Genomic DNA, 15,000 nt, shown 5'->3' on the forward strand with positions numbered 1-15,000 from the left:
GAGAGAGAGAGAGAGAGAGAGAGGTAGGTAACGATAATGAAATGAGTAGAAATATATCCATCTCGGTCTGAAACAAAATCAATTTTTCTGCCACGTAAACGCAGAAACTTTTGAAGTAAAACAATTACGCGGCTAGTTTAAATCTGCAGAAAGAGTAAATATTTATTGGGAACCCAATTAGAAGCGAAATAACTGACGAAGAAAGCAAAGTACAATGTTACATCAAAGCAAGAACAACACAAGCAGAAACATGTATATGAGGTGACTCTGTAGTTACACGTTGATGACATCAAGTTTTTTGTTTTTTTTCTGCGCGTACTGTACCTGTCATGAGAAGTGCGTAAAATGACAATAGTTTTAAAATTATCAGGTTTGTTGCCTAGACTTAAAGACAGTAAAACCTGGTCAGGATAGTCAGAAAACATTCTTCCTAGAGTGCATTAAAATAAATTATGCAAAAAACGTTAATATATATCACAGGTTACAGAGTATAACTTTTTTTCTTATCAATACATCATTATATGTGTCATTATATATCTTTTGATATTCCAGGAGGCAGTTCTTCTATTTTTATATCATAATGCGATTGCATTATCTACAGAGACAGGTATATGTATTTATTTTCATCTAAATGCAGTGCAGCTGTGCCATAAATCTACAAAAGGCCACAATAGGTAGTGTGTGTGTGTGTGTGTGTGTGTGTGTGTGTGTGTGTGTGTGTGTGTGTGTGTGTGTGTGTGTGTGTGTGTGTGCGCGTGTGTGTGTGTGTGTGTGTGTGTGTGTGTGTGTGTGAGAAAGTGAAGTTAAGCACAGAAGAGATATTTACAAATGGTTATACGAAGATTTCCTCCCACAGTTTTGGTTCGAATGAGGAGAGTCCCAGGTAAATGGTCTAATGGGTGGAGGTTCCCCTAGCTGCCTAGCAGTCTACTTCTCATAACAGTTTATTATTAATACATTTTTTTTTTATCGTTATCATCATAAGGTGTATTGTTGTTATTAATACCTAATAAATGAACCAGTAGTGTAAATTAGCATTCCCTTGTTTGAGTTTAAGTCATTCTATCATGGCGGCTGAAATATATCTTGAATTATTCGTTATTACAAAAACTAATTGCTCTGCAAGCTGATCACTCCACAACTATCAATATTTAATGACGAAGGGCAATCGTGTCTGCCGCATTAACTCTTCAACATTTTTTCTGTAATTCGTCAGAGAGGGGCAAGGACGGCAAAAGTAAGAGGATATGAGAGAGAGAGAAGAGAAGAGAAGAGAGAAGAGAAGAGAAGAAAAGAAAAGAAAAGAAACGAAAATAAAATAAAATAAAATAAAATAAAATAAAATAAAATAAAATAAAATAAATGAAAAGAAAAGAAAGAAAAGAAAAGAAAAGAAAAGAAAAGAAAAGAAAAGAGAGAGAGAGAGAAGCTTCTGTCGGGTGATCAATATCATTTGCATGTTTTCCTAAGCCAAGTCAACTGTAGCAAAAATGAAAGGAGAGCTTGGGCATCATGTTTCCTTTTCTTTCTTTTTTATGTGCAGCAATTATGTGATGGTTACAGCTGATGAGAGGAAGTCTGGAAGTAAAGCTGTCGCATTTGTAAGGAAATCGGCCATGCAATCACTTCTTTTTTTCTTTTGTTTAATAACTGTTTTCGGAAGCTTACCGAAACGTGTTCAGAAAAGTGAACTAATGATCTTATATATAGGCTACGAGGTAAATGGTCTTTTGGTAAAAAGACCATTTAAAATTTCAAATAACCATATTACCTAAAAAAAATTAGCCTTAACGTCAGTTCAGACTCGGATTTTATATATTATTTTCTTCTGAATTAACATTATTTCAGCTAATGGCAGATAACTATCTTATTACATGCTTATTTAAGATTAGTTTTATGATTCTGCCAAATAATATTTGCTCTATTAATTTGTTTGTTTGTCATGAATGTACATTTTCCCATTAACCTTCATGTCATTTCATCATAACTTTAGGATATTGTAACATCTTTTTTATATGTGCACACTAGTATTGTGTTGCAATATGTACACATTCCACTTATTCATTATTATTATCTTAACTATTTTTCCACCTAACAATAATCACTTATATTAACAACCCTATCTGTTAACATGGCAACCATCACGAATTCTAACTTTTGTTTAACCTTCAATACAGATTTATTTATGGCCACCATTGTTACTTGGAACACTTGTTACAACAAATGTTCTGTATCATAATAAATAAAGTAGATGCGCACTCACAATCGCATGTAAGCACACACACACACACACACACACACACACACACACACACACACACACACACACACACACACACACACACACACACACACACACACGCACACACACACACACATGTGTACTCTAAAATGAATGTAGATACAACGCGTCCATGTGAACCATTACATAGTGCATACTACGTTCCTTTTGGTATAGAGGTGTGGTGTAGACCGATAGGTGAATCAGTGGTTTTGTGGTGCACATTCGTTATTGATCGACATTTTGTTTTTTGTGAATTATTGGCGCTCTTGTTGGAAATTATAATGTAAGTTTGAGGTCAGTATAGTGTGTAAATATACAGTACTGAGTACCTTTTAAAACTTTCTTCGTTACCATCGTTTCTATTCGTTGGAGTGCCCTATACCAGTAATGTCCAACCTTTTTCATTCTGTGGCTCACGACTAGTCTATAATAATCTTCATGGCATGTTCAGTGACTCATCTTTTCCGAGTCTGATATTACTAGTTCTGAAAAGTGTAATTGGTGCCCATAGCTATTAGATAAGAACACTTTGTGGAAAGATTCCAGTGTATTGATATGTGAGAGATACATATTCTATGCAGATACCGTAGGTGAAATAAAATTCAGTCACAATTCTTGTAGGCGAAATAAGATTCAGTCAAAATTTTCATATTGCTCCATGGCGCCTTAGAACGTACACCCCCCCCCCCCCCACCAAGTTGATAACCACTGGCCTAAATTAGAATTTTAGTGTCCGTTTATGAGCAAAATCATGATGTCTGACAGTTTACGATTTTATGGTACACACACACACACACACACACACACACACACAGACGCACACACACACACACACACGCACACACACACACACGGAAATTAGTTATTTTTACTGTATTTATATATCTTAAGTATATATTTGTTTTAATGACCTCTTTACTTGAAATGATGGAAATAGACATTCATTTTTTTTTTTTTTTTTTTTTTTATAAATATGAATAAATAAAGTAATGGAAAACATGACCTTCTGTGGTTAGGTGATATGTAATGTAGATAGCCTTTATACCAACAGTTGTACGCTTATCGTCTAAATGACGTAGCTGGATAAATGGCGTAGCTGGATATGGATGGGCAGCTGAGTACAAGGGAGGGTGGCACTATGCACAGTTAAATGTTGGGGAGAGGGGGCTAGGTTGCAGTTCTGTATAATAGCTTTGTTTAAATCAAAACCTTAATTCTGGGGAGTGAAAAAGTAGCAGGACCAATGGGTAAACAAAAGACTCCACGGTAAAGCTTCTCGTCCTTTTTTATGGCCAGTGCCCGAGCGAGACCACCAGACCCGAGGGATGGGTCGCGTCCAAGCCCTTTGAGTCTCGTGTCCCTAGCGGCAGACGGCAGCGGTGGCCAGTGGGGGTATGGGGGGGGGGATACCGGGTTCTCATGAGTGTTGTAAATGAGAGCGAATATGGGAGGGGGGATTCTCCGCCGTGCAATATACACAGGAGGGGCTTTATCACACACACCCACACACACACACACACACACACACACACACACACACACACACACACACACACACACACACACACACACACACACACACACATACATACATGCATACCACAACTGCACGTTTGTTTATACGTTTCACTAAAAGAGATGATAAACATCATACTATTATCCATCCCAGTCATCATATTACCGTATATATTACTCATGTCTCGATGTAAAATGTGGTAATTCATTTTCAGAGAATATTATATGTATACTCAGAGTCTGAGACCACTATCGTACTGCTGTTGTTGTTTTTTAATGATTAATAGCACAATATATGATATATGATTGTTCCTTCACCTCTCTTTGTCTGTCTTATTTTCTCTCTCACAATTTATTGGATAATTTGATGTTATGGGTTTAAATTGCGAGGTGAAGTGTGAATAATGATTTATATTTTCCAGTCTTCCTATGGTAAAAATACAAATTGCAATATTCATCAGTAATTACTGTAACTTTAACATAAGCAGATTAATTAATTATCAGGCTTTGCGTCTACAGGTTTCTGCTATGAAGTCAGACTGTAGTTTTTTCGCATACTTCCAATACTTTATAATACAAAAATATTTTCATTACTAAGCTAGTTGTTATCATGATTTAAATCAAGTTTGCGCTAAACGACCAAAGAAGAAGCCAATTATAGAAAGATACAAAACTACGAAGAGTAGAAAAAATCGTCTGAAACACAAAATGTGGGAAGTGTTGCTTCTGCTAGTCGGCTTCGCATTGATTTCTCCGAGTCAAGGAAAAAGTCACGTCTCTGGCAAGAAAATGTATATAGAACCTAGAGAAACTGAGGACAAGGTGGGTTTCTTACTTGTGCATTAGGTGTGGATGCCAATAAATTCAGTGTTAAAAAGAAATTTAAAAATCAAGTGAAATGTTCATTCAAAATATGTCACGAAATTCCAGTCGCAGGAACTCAGTGAGTCGCCAGCCCACGACAGAATCCTGAACAAATGTCGCAACGAGAACCGATTTTCCTCCCGGAGGACATTGGCACTGTGCCTGAGGAAACATGGGGTGCGAGGAGGAAAGGGCTCGGTGGAGAGGAACGGAAAAGGTAAGAGAGTTGAGGATTGGAAATATGCGATGATATGCATCCCTATGTCTACAAACATTTACACACACACAAAAAGGGATATCACGAATCTTTATTTAAACATACGCAAAAAATAAGCATTATCATTTACAAAGTCTTTTTACCCACCGAACTGAAATGCAAAACAGCGAAGTGCGGGAAAACTTACAAGCTGAAGAGAGGAGCAAGAAGGACCTTCCGAATCAAAGGAAATGAGGACTTTTGCGAAGCTTTCTTTGAGGTTCGTTTTCGCTGACTTTTTCATATTTTATTTTTAATTTATTTTGTTTATTTTTTTTTTGTATTTATTATTTTTATTGTGTGTGTGTGTGTTTGTGTGTGTGTGTGTGTGTGTGTGTGTGTGTGTGTGTGTGTGTGTGTGTGTGTGTGTGTGTGTGTGTGTGTGTGTGAGTGTGTGTGTGTGTGTGTGCGCAGTAATTTTGCTTTACCTTGTTACTCTAACCTTTGAAACAGTTGCGAGCTTTTCGGGGGGGGGGGGGGGGATGGCAAGCTAATCGGTATGTGTAAAGAAATTTGCCATTCCTCTTTTATTGAATATTTAATGAATGTGTTGTTTGCTGTTACAGTTTTCATATGCTATTTGATAACACCCGTTCTTCTCTTCATCCCCTTGTACAGCCAAGAGTCAGTGTGCAGGAACTTCTTTATATAAAATAGTAGTTCCCAAACTGGGGGCCATACCGCTGAATGTAGGGGGACATAATCAGGAGACATGTATATAGGCCAAAGTCTGAGGATATGTATATATAAATCCAAAGGAGGTTATCGGGTAGACAGCCAGTGAAGGGAACTTATGTACAGATTTGTGCAATTCCTTGCTGCCAGACGCATGAGTAAAACATCCCCTTTTTGTCTGTGGAAATACCTCTTTTTAATCTGATATTTATAGGGGAGTAAATGATTTAATCGCAACATTATTCTGAGGTTTCCGGAGGTATGTTTTATTTGTTATTTTATTATTAGTATTTGTGTGCATTATGTTACCATTTCAATAATTACATGAGATTCAGCAAAGACAAACTACAAATTTCTTTACAAATACTCAACAAGAGAATAAAATAACAAATGGAATCAATAAAATTACAGGATTTGCCAAAGTGTTTTTCATGTGGACCTAATGTAAACAGTCACTGTAGTCATGGGTTATGCTTGGCGATGGGCCATGGACAAGGCTGTTCGATAATCCTTGTCTTTTCTTCCTATTTGATCATTCCTGTCCTCTCTTCCCCTCCGCGCATGCAGCCAAGAGGTAATGCGGAGCTACAGTTACTTTGCAGGCAATTCGATCTCTCCGACTGCAATGAAGAATACTTTACCGTTACTGACCTAGACTCTGAGGAGAAGTGAGTCTTGCATTGAATCTATACCTTTCTTTTCCCTTTGCTTATGTCGTAATATCAAATCTAATACTTTCCAGACAGAAAGACTACCGCTCTATCACTTCTCCCAGTATATATTAACGTCGAAAAAACAGGACACCTTTCACAATTTCACAAGCGATTCTTCCTTCCAAGTCAAGAACATTGTTCCTACATAAGAAGGGGTTCCAGAAATCAAAGGTGTTCTATTTTATAAATCATTCATAATTCTTTTACTCTCTGATGTAAAGGAAAACAGCCACAGCAAGATATGAAGTCTTCACGAGTTCCTCATCAGACGAATAATTAACCATGTACTCATTTCGGCCAATCCTTCGTCTGATGAGGAACTCGAAACGTTACATTCCTTTTTCATTTCTTATTGTGACTGTTTTCATTTTTTTATTTTGTTTACACGTTCTTGTGTTTGTATATGTGTTTCCTGATGTAAGTTTTACTTTTTTCATAGATTTTATTTCTTCTGTCCCTCCCTGTTCATACAAGCTTAAAGATCATCTTTTGTTTCTCAGAACCTTTTTAAGAGGATATTCTATCAGCATTTATGGGATTAAAGGGTCTTCATCTTTCTCTTTTCTTTTCTTTTTCTTTTATGCTACTTTTACCACTTCCACACCTGCAAGTATCGTCAACACAGCACAATTTTACCTATTTCAAGAAAAATAAAAAAGTGTAGTAGGTACTAAATCACCAACAGTAAAGTACTCCAAATTATGTGCTCTCTCTCTCTCCCTCCCTCCCTCTCTCTCTCTCTCTCTCTCTCTCTATATATATATATATATATATATCTCTCTCTCTCTCTCTCTCTCTCTCTCTCTCTCTCTCTCTCTCTCTCTCTCTCTCTCTCTCTCTCTCTCTCTCTCTCTCTCTCTCTCTCTCTCTCTCCAGGTTTTGTAATAACGAGGGCCCTGATGAGCGAAAGGGGCTGGAGACTTTGCGTCTTACGTATCAGAGAGTCAGCAAAGTCACTGATGGGACAAATATCTTGTGTGTCGTCAGAGGTGTGAAGGGTGAGTCTCGATGTTGACATTTACTTTGGAAAGGGGGCAATGGGAGAAAGAGAAAAGTAAAGAGTGAACATATCAGAGAGAAAATGGGGGGGACAGGTGACAAGTAAGAGAGAAAAAAGAGAAGATTGAGGCAAAAATAATATTTCGTTCTTATGTTAAGTTATAGAGCATTAAGTATTTAATGATCTAAACTCCCCACAGTTTCCGGAGGAGGAGGAGGAGGGAGTAGCGGTGCAACACAGGCTCCTGGATGCAAGCAAGGTAGGTAGACCTGTTCGTTATTCAACCTTTTTTTTAATGCGGATCATGCTGATTGTACACAATGTATTGCGAAATGCATATAGATTGATAGAAAGCGGGTCCGTTCTTGTTATTCTTTCATCGGTAAATAAGTATGCTTGCGAGGTAAACTTAATACATTGTGTGCAGTCATTAACCTCCATTATATTGATTTCTTAACTGGATTCATTTGATGTTTAATATTGCACAAAACTCAGCTATGGAACCAGTTTCCTCTTTTTCTCGTCCTGTTCATAATCATCAACACCAGAGAGTAAAAATCCTCATTATTCGTCAAATTTCCAGTGTGTGGGAAGGCTCCGAGGAACGCTGGGGCGACAAAGATTGTGGGCGGGCAAGCTTCGCAACCTGGAGAATACCCTTGGATGGTCCGTCTGTCTATCAGGGACGGTCTCTTAACCTACCTCTGCGGTGGGTCCATCATCACGTCACTCCACATAATAACGGCAGCCCACTGTGTCGATTATAGGTAAGATTTTTAGTATCATGTTCTTTACCTAATGTGTGTATGTGTAGGTATGTCAGTGGATGGTATTAAAAGCGCGTTCTGCCGTTTCTGAGTACACATGAAGACACATTAGCTCACCGATTCAATTTCATAATATTATCACTCTTGACTAAGCTAATTAGCTTAGGTCTGCTGCTCAGAAGCTAACTTACCTTAGTTCAATGTTTAAACAGAGGAATAAAACATAGTAGTAAGGGGCTTTCCTCCGTGCATTACTACCACGTCTAACCGAGTCCAGCCACTCTGTCCGCGCTTCCTTACTGCAGAGGTGGTCAGGAAGTGGAGCAAAAGCCAATGTCAGAGTTTTTTCCCATATCCAAGTGGATGTTGGAGATGTGTCCGTAGAGGAACATGCCTACTAAACCTGGCCGCCCTACTATGCGGTAGGGCGGCCAGTTCATTTCCGCCTCGACTTTGACCCCAGCATGCTGATGTTAGCAAACCAGTATTCACACACAGCCGAGTCGACCGGGCGCGAACGCAGAACCTTGCGATTGCAGAACCAGCGTTCTACTACTGCCAAGTAATGAAGTGAACAAAATACAAAAGTTTTAGGAAGTAACACAATTCTGGCTGCATTACTTTGCAAGCGTTTTAGTATCCTTTGACATTATGTCATTATGTATCTATCCATATACCTACCTATCTATCAAATGGTGTAACTGTAAAGCATGACCTCATAATGGACATTAAAATTTCCCCTCAAATCACAAGGGCTCCGGAGGTAACAGTCATGGCGGGCGAACACAACGTAGAAACTGAAGACGAAAGCATCACGCAAACCATTGGTGCCAAGAAAGTCGCTATGCACCCGAAGTTCGATGCCACTACCTCGGTATGTACATGTCTACGGGGAGCGGGGTATCATTGCTGTGGGGGGTGGGGGGTGGGGTATGGTGGGTGTGAGAAATAAGGTTTGGTGTCTGTGGGGGATGGAATAGAGTCACTGCGGTGATGGTGACACAAGACGCAAGGCCAAAATATCCGCATCTAACGGATATGAAATACAAACGGACCGATATAAGGAAACACTAATAACATCACAGGACTAAATTGTCATCTCAGGCCAACGACATAGCTGTAATCACGCTGCAGTCGCCTCTCGAATGGACCGACGACGTGGGACCCATTTGTCTGCCGCCTGATAAGACCTTCGCAAATAGCGAGGCAGTCATTGTAGGATGGGGCTTGTTGAACTACCGTGAGTTGATGTGAAGGCTTCTTAGGTTTTTGAAGTTATGTGCTTGATATTTATTTTTTGAAAGATAACTTTTATGTTCCATTATTTTCTTTTATGTTGTCCGTTGAAGAAAGTGCCAATAATTTCGTTCCTATAAATGCCTACGATATAAATGAAACAGTTACTAGTTAGGTTACCAATGAAATATAAAGTATTGTTTTTCAGGGTATGTGTGATTCTACGGCAGGTATAAGCCGTTAATACTGCCCTTATTGCATATTGCGTTATGTTTTCTTCTTTTTGAAGAGGATTTGACACTTCCGGACGAACTCCAGGAAGCGGGGGTCACTGTGTTCGATCATGGGGAGTGTAAAAGCGCTCACGCTTTCTCAAACTTCCCTGTTACTGATAAACATGTAAGTAACCATCGTAATTATACAGAAGGAAATTCCAGTGAGAGCTGCAATAGCAGGCACGCTACTTTATAAATCTTGTAGAAATCTGAGTTGATATTTTCCCACTCCTCAAGATTTGCGCTGCCGACCCTGGACAAATTGCTTGCAGGGGCGATTCCGGGGGACCTTTGATGACGAAAAAAAACAGACTTTGGTTGTTGGTGAGTCAATGCGTTCTGCGTTGTGTTTCATGTCTCGGTTTCGTTCTGTTCGGTGAGCTGAGAATGCAGGGGATAATAGTTCGTTTGGTTTGCAAATATGCAGGTTGTGATGTCAATAAGGTATGGCAATAGAAGAATACCATTGATCACAAGAGATGAAATAGAGTTCATTCCGCAGCTCGGAGTAACAAGTTTTGGCCCAGAGGACTGTTCGTCAGATGTTCCTGCCGTGTACACCCGTGTCTCTTCCTACAGCGAATGGATACTAAATAAGCTCTCAAAGGGCTCTTGCTAATGATTCTGAATTCTGGCGATGAATTTTAACTTAGAAGAAGAAAAAACACAACCTCTGGTTATTATTTGTCAGATGAAAATATACGCCAAGGTAAAACAAACACTCGTTTAATTCTTGGACATTTCAAATATTTATTATCAGTGTGCTAGTATCTGTGTTCTATCTGTATGTACAAGTGTATGTTGTGTTCACCTGTGTGTTCGTTGCAGAATTGCACTACAATCCATTCTCACTATAGAATTCAATAGTGCCATTCTTTGTTATTGAATGGTCGGCATAAAGGCTTTTATTAAACATTAGAATTTTAATATTGATTTGCTTGGACTTGACAAAAACAATGATAATTTGATGGAGGATAAACAGAAGCTTACTGATAATCTCGATAGGCCCGAGGTCATGCTCACAGATTATCACTGCGAATGATAAGGTAGAGATTAATGAAGGTTGATATCAATAAGTATACTTATAAAGGAAGAGACCAGTGTTACTGTTTTTTCATTGATCCTTATCATTACTGTATCTTTCTCATGATAAAGATAATAATAATGATGATACGAATGATGATGACAATGATAATAATTATGAAAATGATAATAATGATGATGGGAATAAATGAAATGATAATTATGATAACAAAAAATAAAAAAATAATGATAATAGCAAAAATACTAATGATAGTTATTATACATAAGCATTGCCCTTGTCATTATAATAATGATAATGTTATTGATAATAATACTGATGATACTAGTAATACTAATAGTAATAGTAATACCAATAATGATGATGATGATTTTACAACAACAGATATAAAAGTAATAATAATAATTATTATTGTTATTATTTTCATTACCATTATCATCATCATCCTTATTGTAATTACCATTTATGTTATCCTTATTTTTGTTATTTTTATTACTATTACCATTATCATTATTGTTATTATTTCAGATGTTATATAAAGGTATATATATATATATATATATATATATATATGTATATATATGTATATATATATATATATATACATATATACATATATATACATATATATACATATACATATACATATACATGTACACACACACACACACACACACACACACACACACACACACACACACACACACACACACACACACATATATATATATATATATATATATATATATATATATATATGAACACATAACACACACAACAATAATCTCAGTAATAATAATAGTGATAATGATGATAATACGAATAATAACAATGTTAATAATGAGAATAATATGATAATAACAATGTAGGTAATAATGAAGTTAATAGGGATAATTCGTAATATTAAAATGATAGTAGTTATAATGATGATAATGATGATAATAATAATAATTATAATAATTATTATAAAGATAATAATAGTAATAGTAATAATAACCATAACCATAACAATAATTATAATAATTGTAATAATAGTAGTAATGATAACAATTATAATGATGATGATAATACTAATGATAAAAATTGTAATAATAGTAGTAATGATAACAATTATAATGATGATGATAATACTAATGATAAAAATTGTACTAACAAGAATGAAAAATGAAAACAAAATGATAATAATAACGATGAAAATTGTTGTAATAATAATATAAAAAACAACAATAATAATGATGAACACTGTTGAAGTGATGGTGTTGATGGTTATTGTCGTAGTGATGAGAAAACGATAGATATGAAGGTCATCTTTACAAGGATGTTGAATAAAGGCTCCTTACACTAATGATGATGATAATAATAGTAATAATAATAATAATAATAATAATAATAATAATAAAGATGATGATGATAATGATGATAATAATAATAATAATGATGATGATAAACACAATAATGATGATGATGATGATAATGATGATAATAATGATAATAATAATGATAATAATATTGAGAAAATATTGTTACTACTACTATTCATGATAATGATAATGAGATGATAATAATAGTAATAATGATAATGATAATAATTATGATAATAGTAATAATGATAATAATATTAACACTGGTAATAATAATAAAATGATATTGATAGTATAATGGAAATGGTAACAGATAAAGGTAAATATAATGCTGATGATAACAGTAAAAATCATAATTAATATAATAACAATGATAAGACCAATAATAATGATGATGGATCAAAATCATCATCATGGTATCCATAGTATTTTTTTTCTCTCTCTTTGTCTCTATCTATCTATCTGTTTATCTTTTTCTCTGTCTGTCTCTCCTACTGCCTGGATGTCAGTATCTCGCAGTCTCTTCCTTTTTTTTTCATATGCACTCTGATGATTTCTCACAAACGTTTGATCAATCAATATTAGTTCGTTGACAGCATGTGAATTGAACGAAATATTCTATCACGATATTCTCTTTATATACGAGGTGAGTTACTGTTGGTGAATGAGTAAGTTTTGTTTTGAGCGAACAGCGAGGCGTTTTTTTTATAATTGTCTATATTTGAGACTGGAGAAAAGATAGTGGAACGACAAAGTCTCCCCCTAAAATATATACGTTTTCTTTGGACGCAAAATACATGAGTGGAAAAATATAACGCAACGAAAAGGTTTACCCTAAAATAATAAACGTTTTCTGTAAGCACAATGAAGCGCTGTCGTTTTCTCTTGCCATTAAAATAAAGGGATAACTTGCTTTATATTCCGGCGAGTTAGGCGGAGTGTGTCTTTCTCTGAGTTAGCAATATAAAAGTCCCAATTTTATTATAACTTTTCAGATCCTTGTGGCAGCATCGGTAGCGTCTCTGACTCCCAGTTCCAGGGCCCGGGATCGAGACCAGGGTTAACCCTCTTTCTTAGGGAAAAGTTAACAGGTGTTTCACGACACCTGCTCGTGTTTGGCGGTTCACGAGTGTTCTCCACAGAGATAACGTCCCCCTCTCGAGGTCAGAGGTCACTCAGGTCGGCAGCTATGCGGAAAGGCAGCAGCGGACCCACATGGATTGATAAATCCAGTAAGCTGGCTCTGGCTGGCCGATCGGTAGCTGTTTTGTTTTTATTTGATGATAATAATGATAAGATAATAATTGATAATTATAATGATAATAATAACAATAATATTATAATGATTATTATTATTATTATTAACTATTATTATTATCATTAATAATGATAATGATACTACTACTTATAATAATTATAATAGTAATAATTATTATAAGTATAATAGTATCAGTATTATAAGTATTAATAGTAATAGTAATAATTGTTATAATAATTATTATTATTATAATGATTATAATAACAATAATAATAACAATAATAATAATAATTATTATAACAATTATTACTATTATAATACTATTAATACTTATAATACTTATACTATTATACTTATAATAATTATTAATATTATAATTATTATAAGTAGTAGTATCCTTATCATTATTAATAATAATGATAATAATTAATAATAATAATAATAATCAATAACAACAACAACAACAACAATAATAATAATAATAATAAAATTATCATTATCATTATTATTCCTTCTGTGCCGTATCAGAGCCTGACGTTGGCGACCATGTTTAATTTCATGGTTGTACAAGGGAGTGTACGAAGGTGGTTTCCCATTGCCTTCCTTCGGGTGATTGGAGAGTTCACCATCTCTCTTCCCCTACTCCCCCGATTCCAGCTCCCCAGCCAGTGCCGTTGTTAGAAAAGGTTTCCTTCGAGGAATGCTTTCAGTGAGTCTGGTACCCCTCGGCTCGCAACCTCTCGGCCGCGATGGTCCAGTGGTTAAAGTACTGGACTCCGAGCCTCGTGGTCCCGAGTTCAATTCCCCGTCGCGGTGGTCATAAAAATGCCTGCGTTCTGACTGCAAGCTCGAGCTCGAGAAAACGACATATCATCTTGAGAAGTCAAATGCAGGTGTCGTAGGGGAAGTCACCGCCGTGGCACAAGAGTTAGCGCGTCGAACAGCGGTTGATTAGGAAGGGCATTCAATCAGGCAAGGGTGGCACTGCCATATGACCTCTCAATACTGAATTGAGAGAGGCCTATGTCCTGCAGTGGAATGAATGGCTGTTAAAAAATACATTATTATTATTATTATTATTATTATTAGTTTTATCATTATTATTATTAGTAGTAGTAATAGTTTTATTATAATAATAATGATTATTATTATCACTGTTATCATTATAGTAATAATAAATCATTATTATTACTATAATGATAACAAATATAATGACAATAACATCAATAATAATAATAGTAATGATAATAATAAAAAAAGATAATTATATAAATTATATAATAAATATATGATTATATAAAGTTATAATGATAGTAATAACAACAATAACAAAAAAGTATGATAATGATAATAATGATAATGACGATAAAGATAATGATTAATAGAGATAAAGATAATGATAATACTTAAATATGATAATGATAATGATAATAATGATATTGATAATAATAATAACAATAGTAGCAGTCAAATTAACAATAATAGTAACAATTATGATAATAACGATAATGATAATGGTGATGGTAACGATAATGATAGCGATAGTAATAATAATGATAATAAAGATAATAATAATAATAGTGATACAGATTACAATAATGATAATAATAATAATTGTGATAGAGATTACAATAATGATCTTAATGATAGTAATGATCATGATAATGACAAGGAAAATAACATTGATAATCATAATGGTAATGATGAAAATAATCATAATAAAGGCAAAATAATGATGATAATAACAGTAATGA

At 35.2% G+C, this 15,000-nt stretch overlaps 1 protein-coding gene across 7 annotated transcripts; it reads left to right on the top strand.

The window, feature by feature from the left end:
* Positions 1–2,407: 2,407 nt before the first annotated feature.
* Positions 2,408–10,691, top strand: LOC125038349 (chymotrypsinogen B-like). 7 transcript variants are annotated; one of them, XM_047631827.1, is made up of 13 exons: positions 2,408–2,479; positions 4,319–4,621; positions 4,730–4,880; positions 5,048–5,139; positions 6,162–6,262; positions 7,184–7,305; positions 7,507–7,566; positions 7,891–8,074; positions 8,828–8,948; positions 9,179–9,314; positions 9,600–9,709; positions 9,823–9,909; positions 10,088–10,691. In XM_047631827.1, exons 2-13 carry the CDS (start codon positions 4,508–4,510, stop codon positions 10,202–10,204), a joined length of 1,395 nt encoding a protein of 464 aa, XP_047487783.1. In that variant the 5' UTR covers positions 2,408–2,479; positions 4,319–4,507; the 3' UTR covers positions 10,205–10,691. The 7 variants fall into 7 exon arrangements, with proteins under 7 accessions (XP_047487783.1, XP_047487787.1, XP_047487784.1 ...); XM_047631831.1 differs by having other exon boundaries at positions 2,416–2,578; positions 4,425–4,621; XM_047631828.1 differs by having other exon boundaries at positions 2,416–2,567; positions 4,425–4,621.
* Positions 10,692–15,000: the final 4,309 nt, after the last annotated feature.

Source organism: Penaeus chinensis, chromosome 24, assembly GCF_019202785.1.
Source record: "Penaeus chinensis breed Huanghai No. 1 chromosome 24, ASM1920278v2, whole genome shotgun sequence".
Taxonomy (NCBI): Eukaryota; Metazoa; Arthropoda; class Malacostraca; order Decapoda; family Penaeidae; genus Penaeus; species Penaeus chinensis.

Bases quoted from the DNA above. Each gene is read 5' to 3' on its own strand.
- LOC125038349 (XM_047631827.1), top strand. From the start codon at position 4,508: ATGTGGGAAGTGTTGCTTCTGCTAGTCGGCTTCGCATTGATTTCTCCG. The intron at 7,567-7,890 runs GTAGGTAGACCT...TCAAATTTCCAG, and splicing joins GGCTCCTGGATGCAAGCAAG to TGTGTGGGAAGGCTCCGAGG. The intron at 9,910-10,087 runs GTGAGTCAATGC...TTCATTCCGCAG, and splicing joins AAAACAGACTTTGGTTGTTG to CTCGGAGTAACAAGTTTTGG.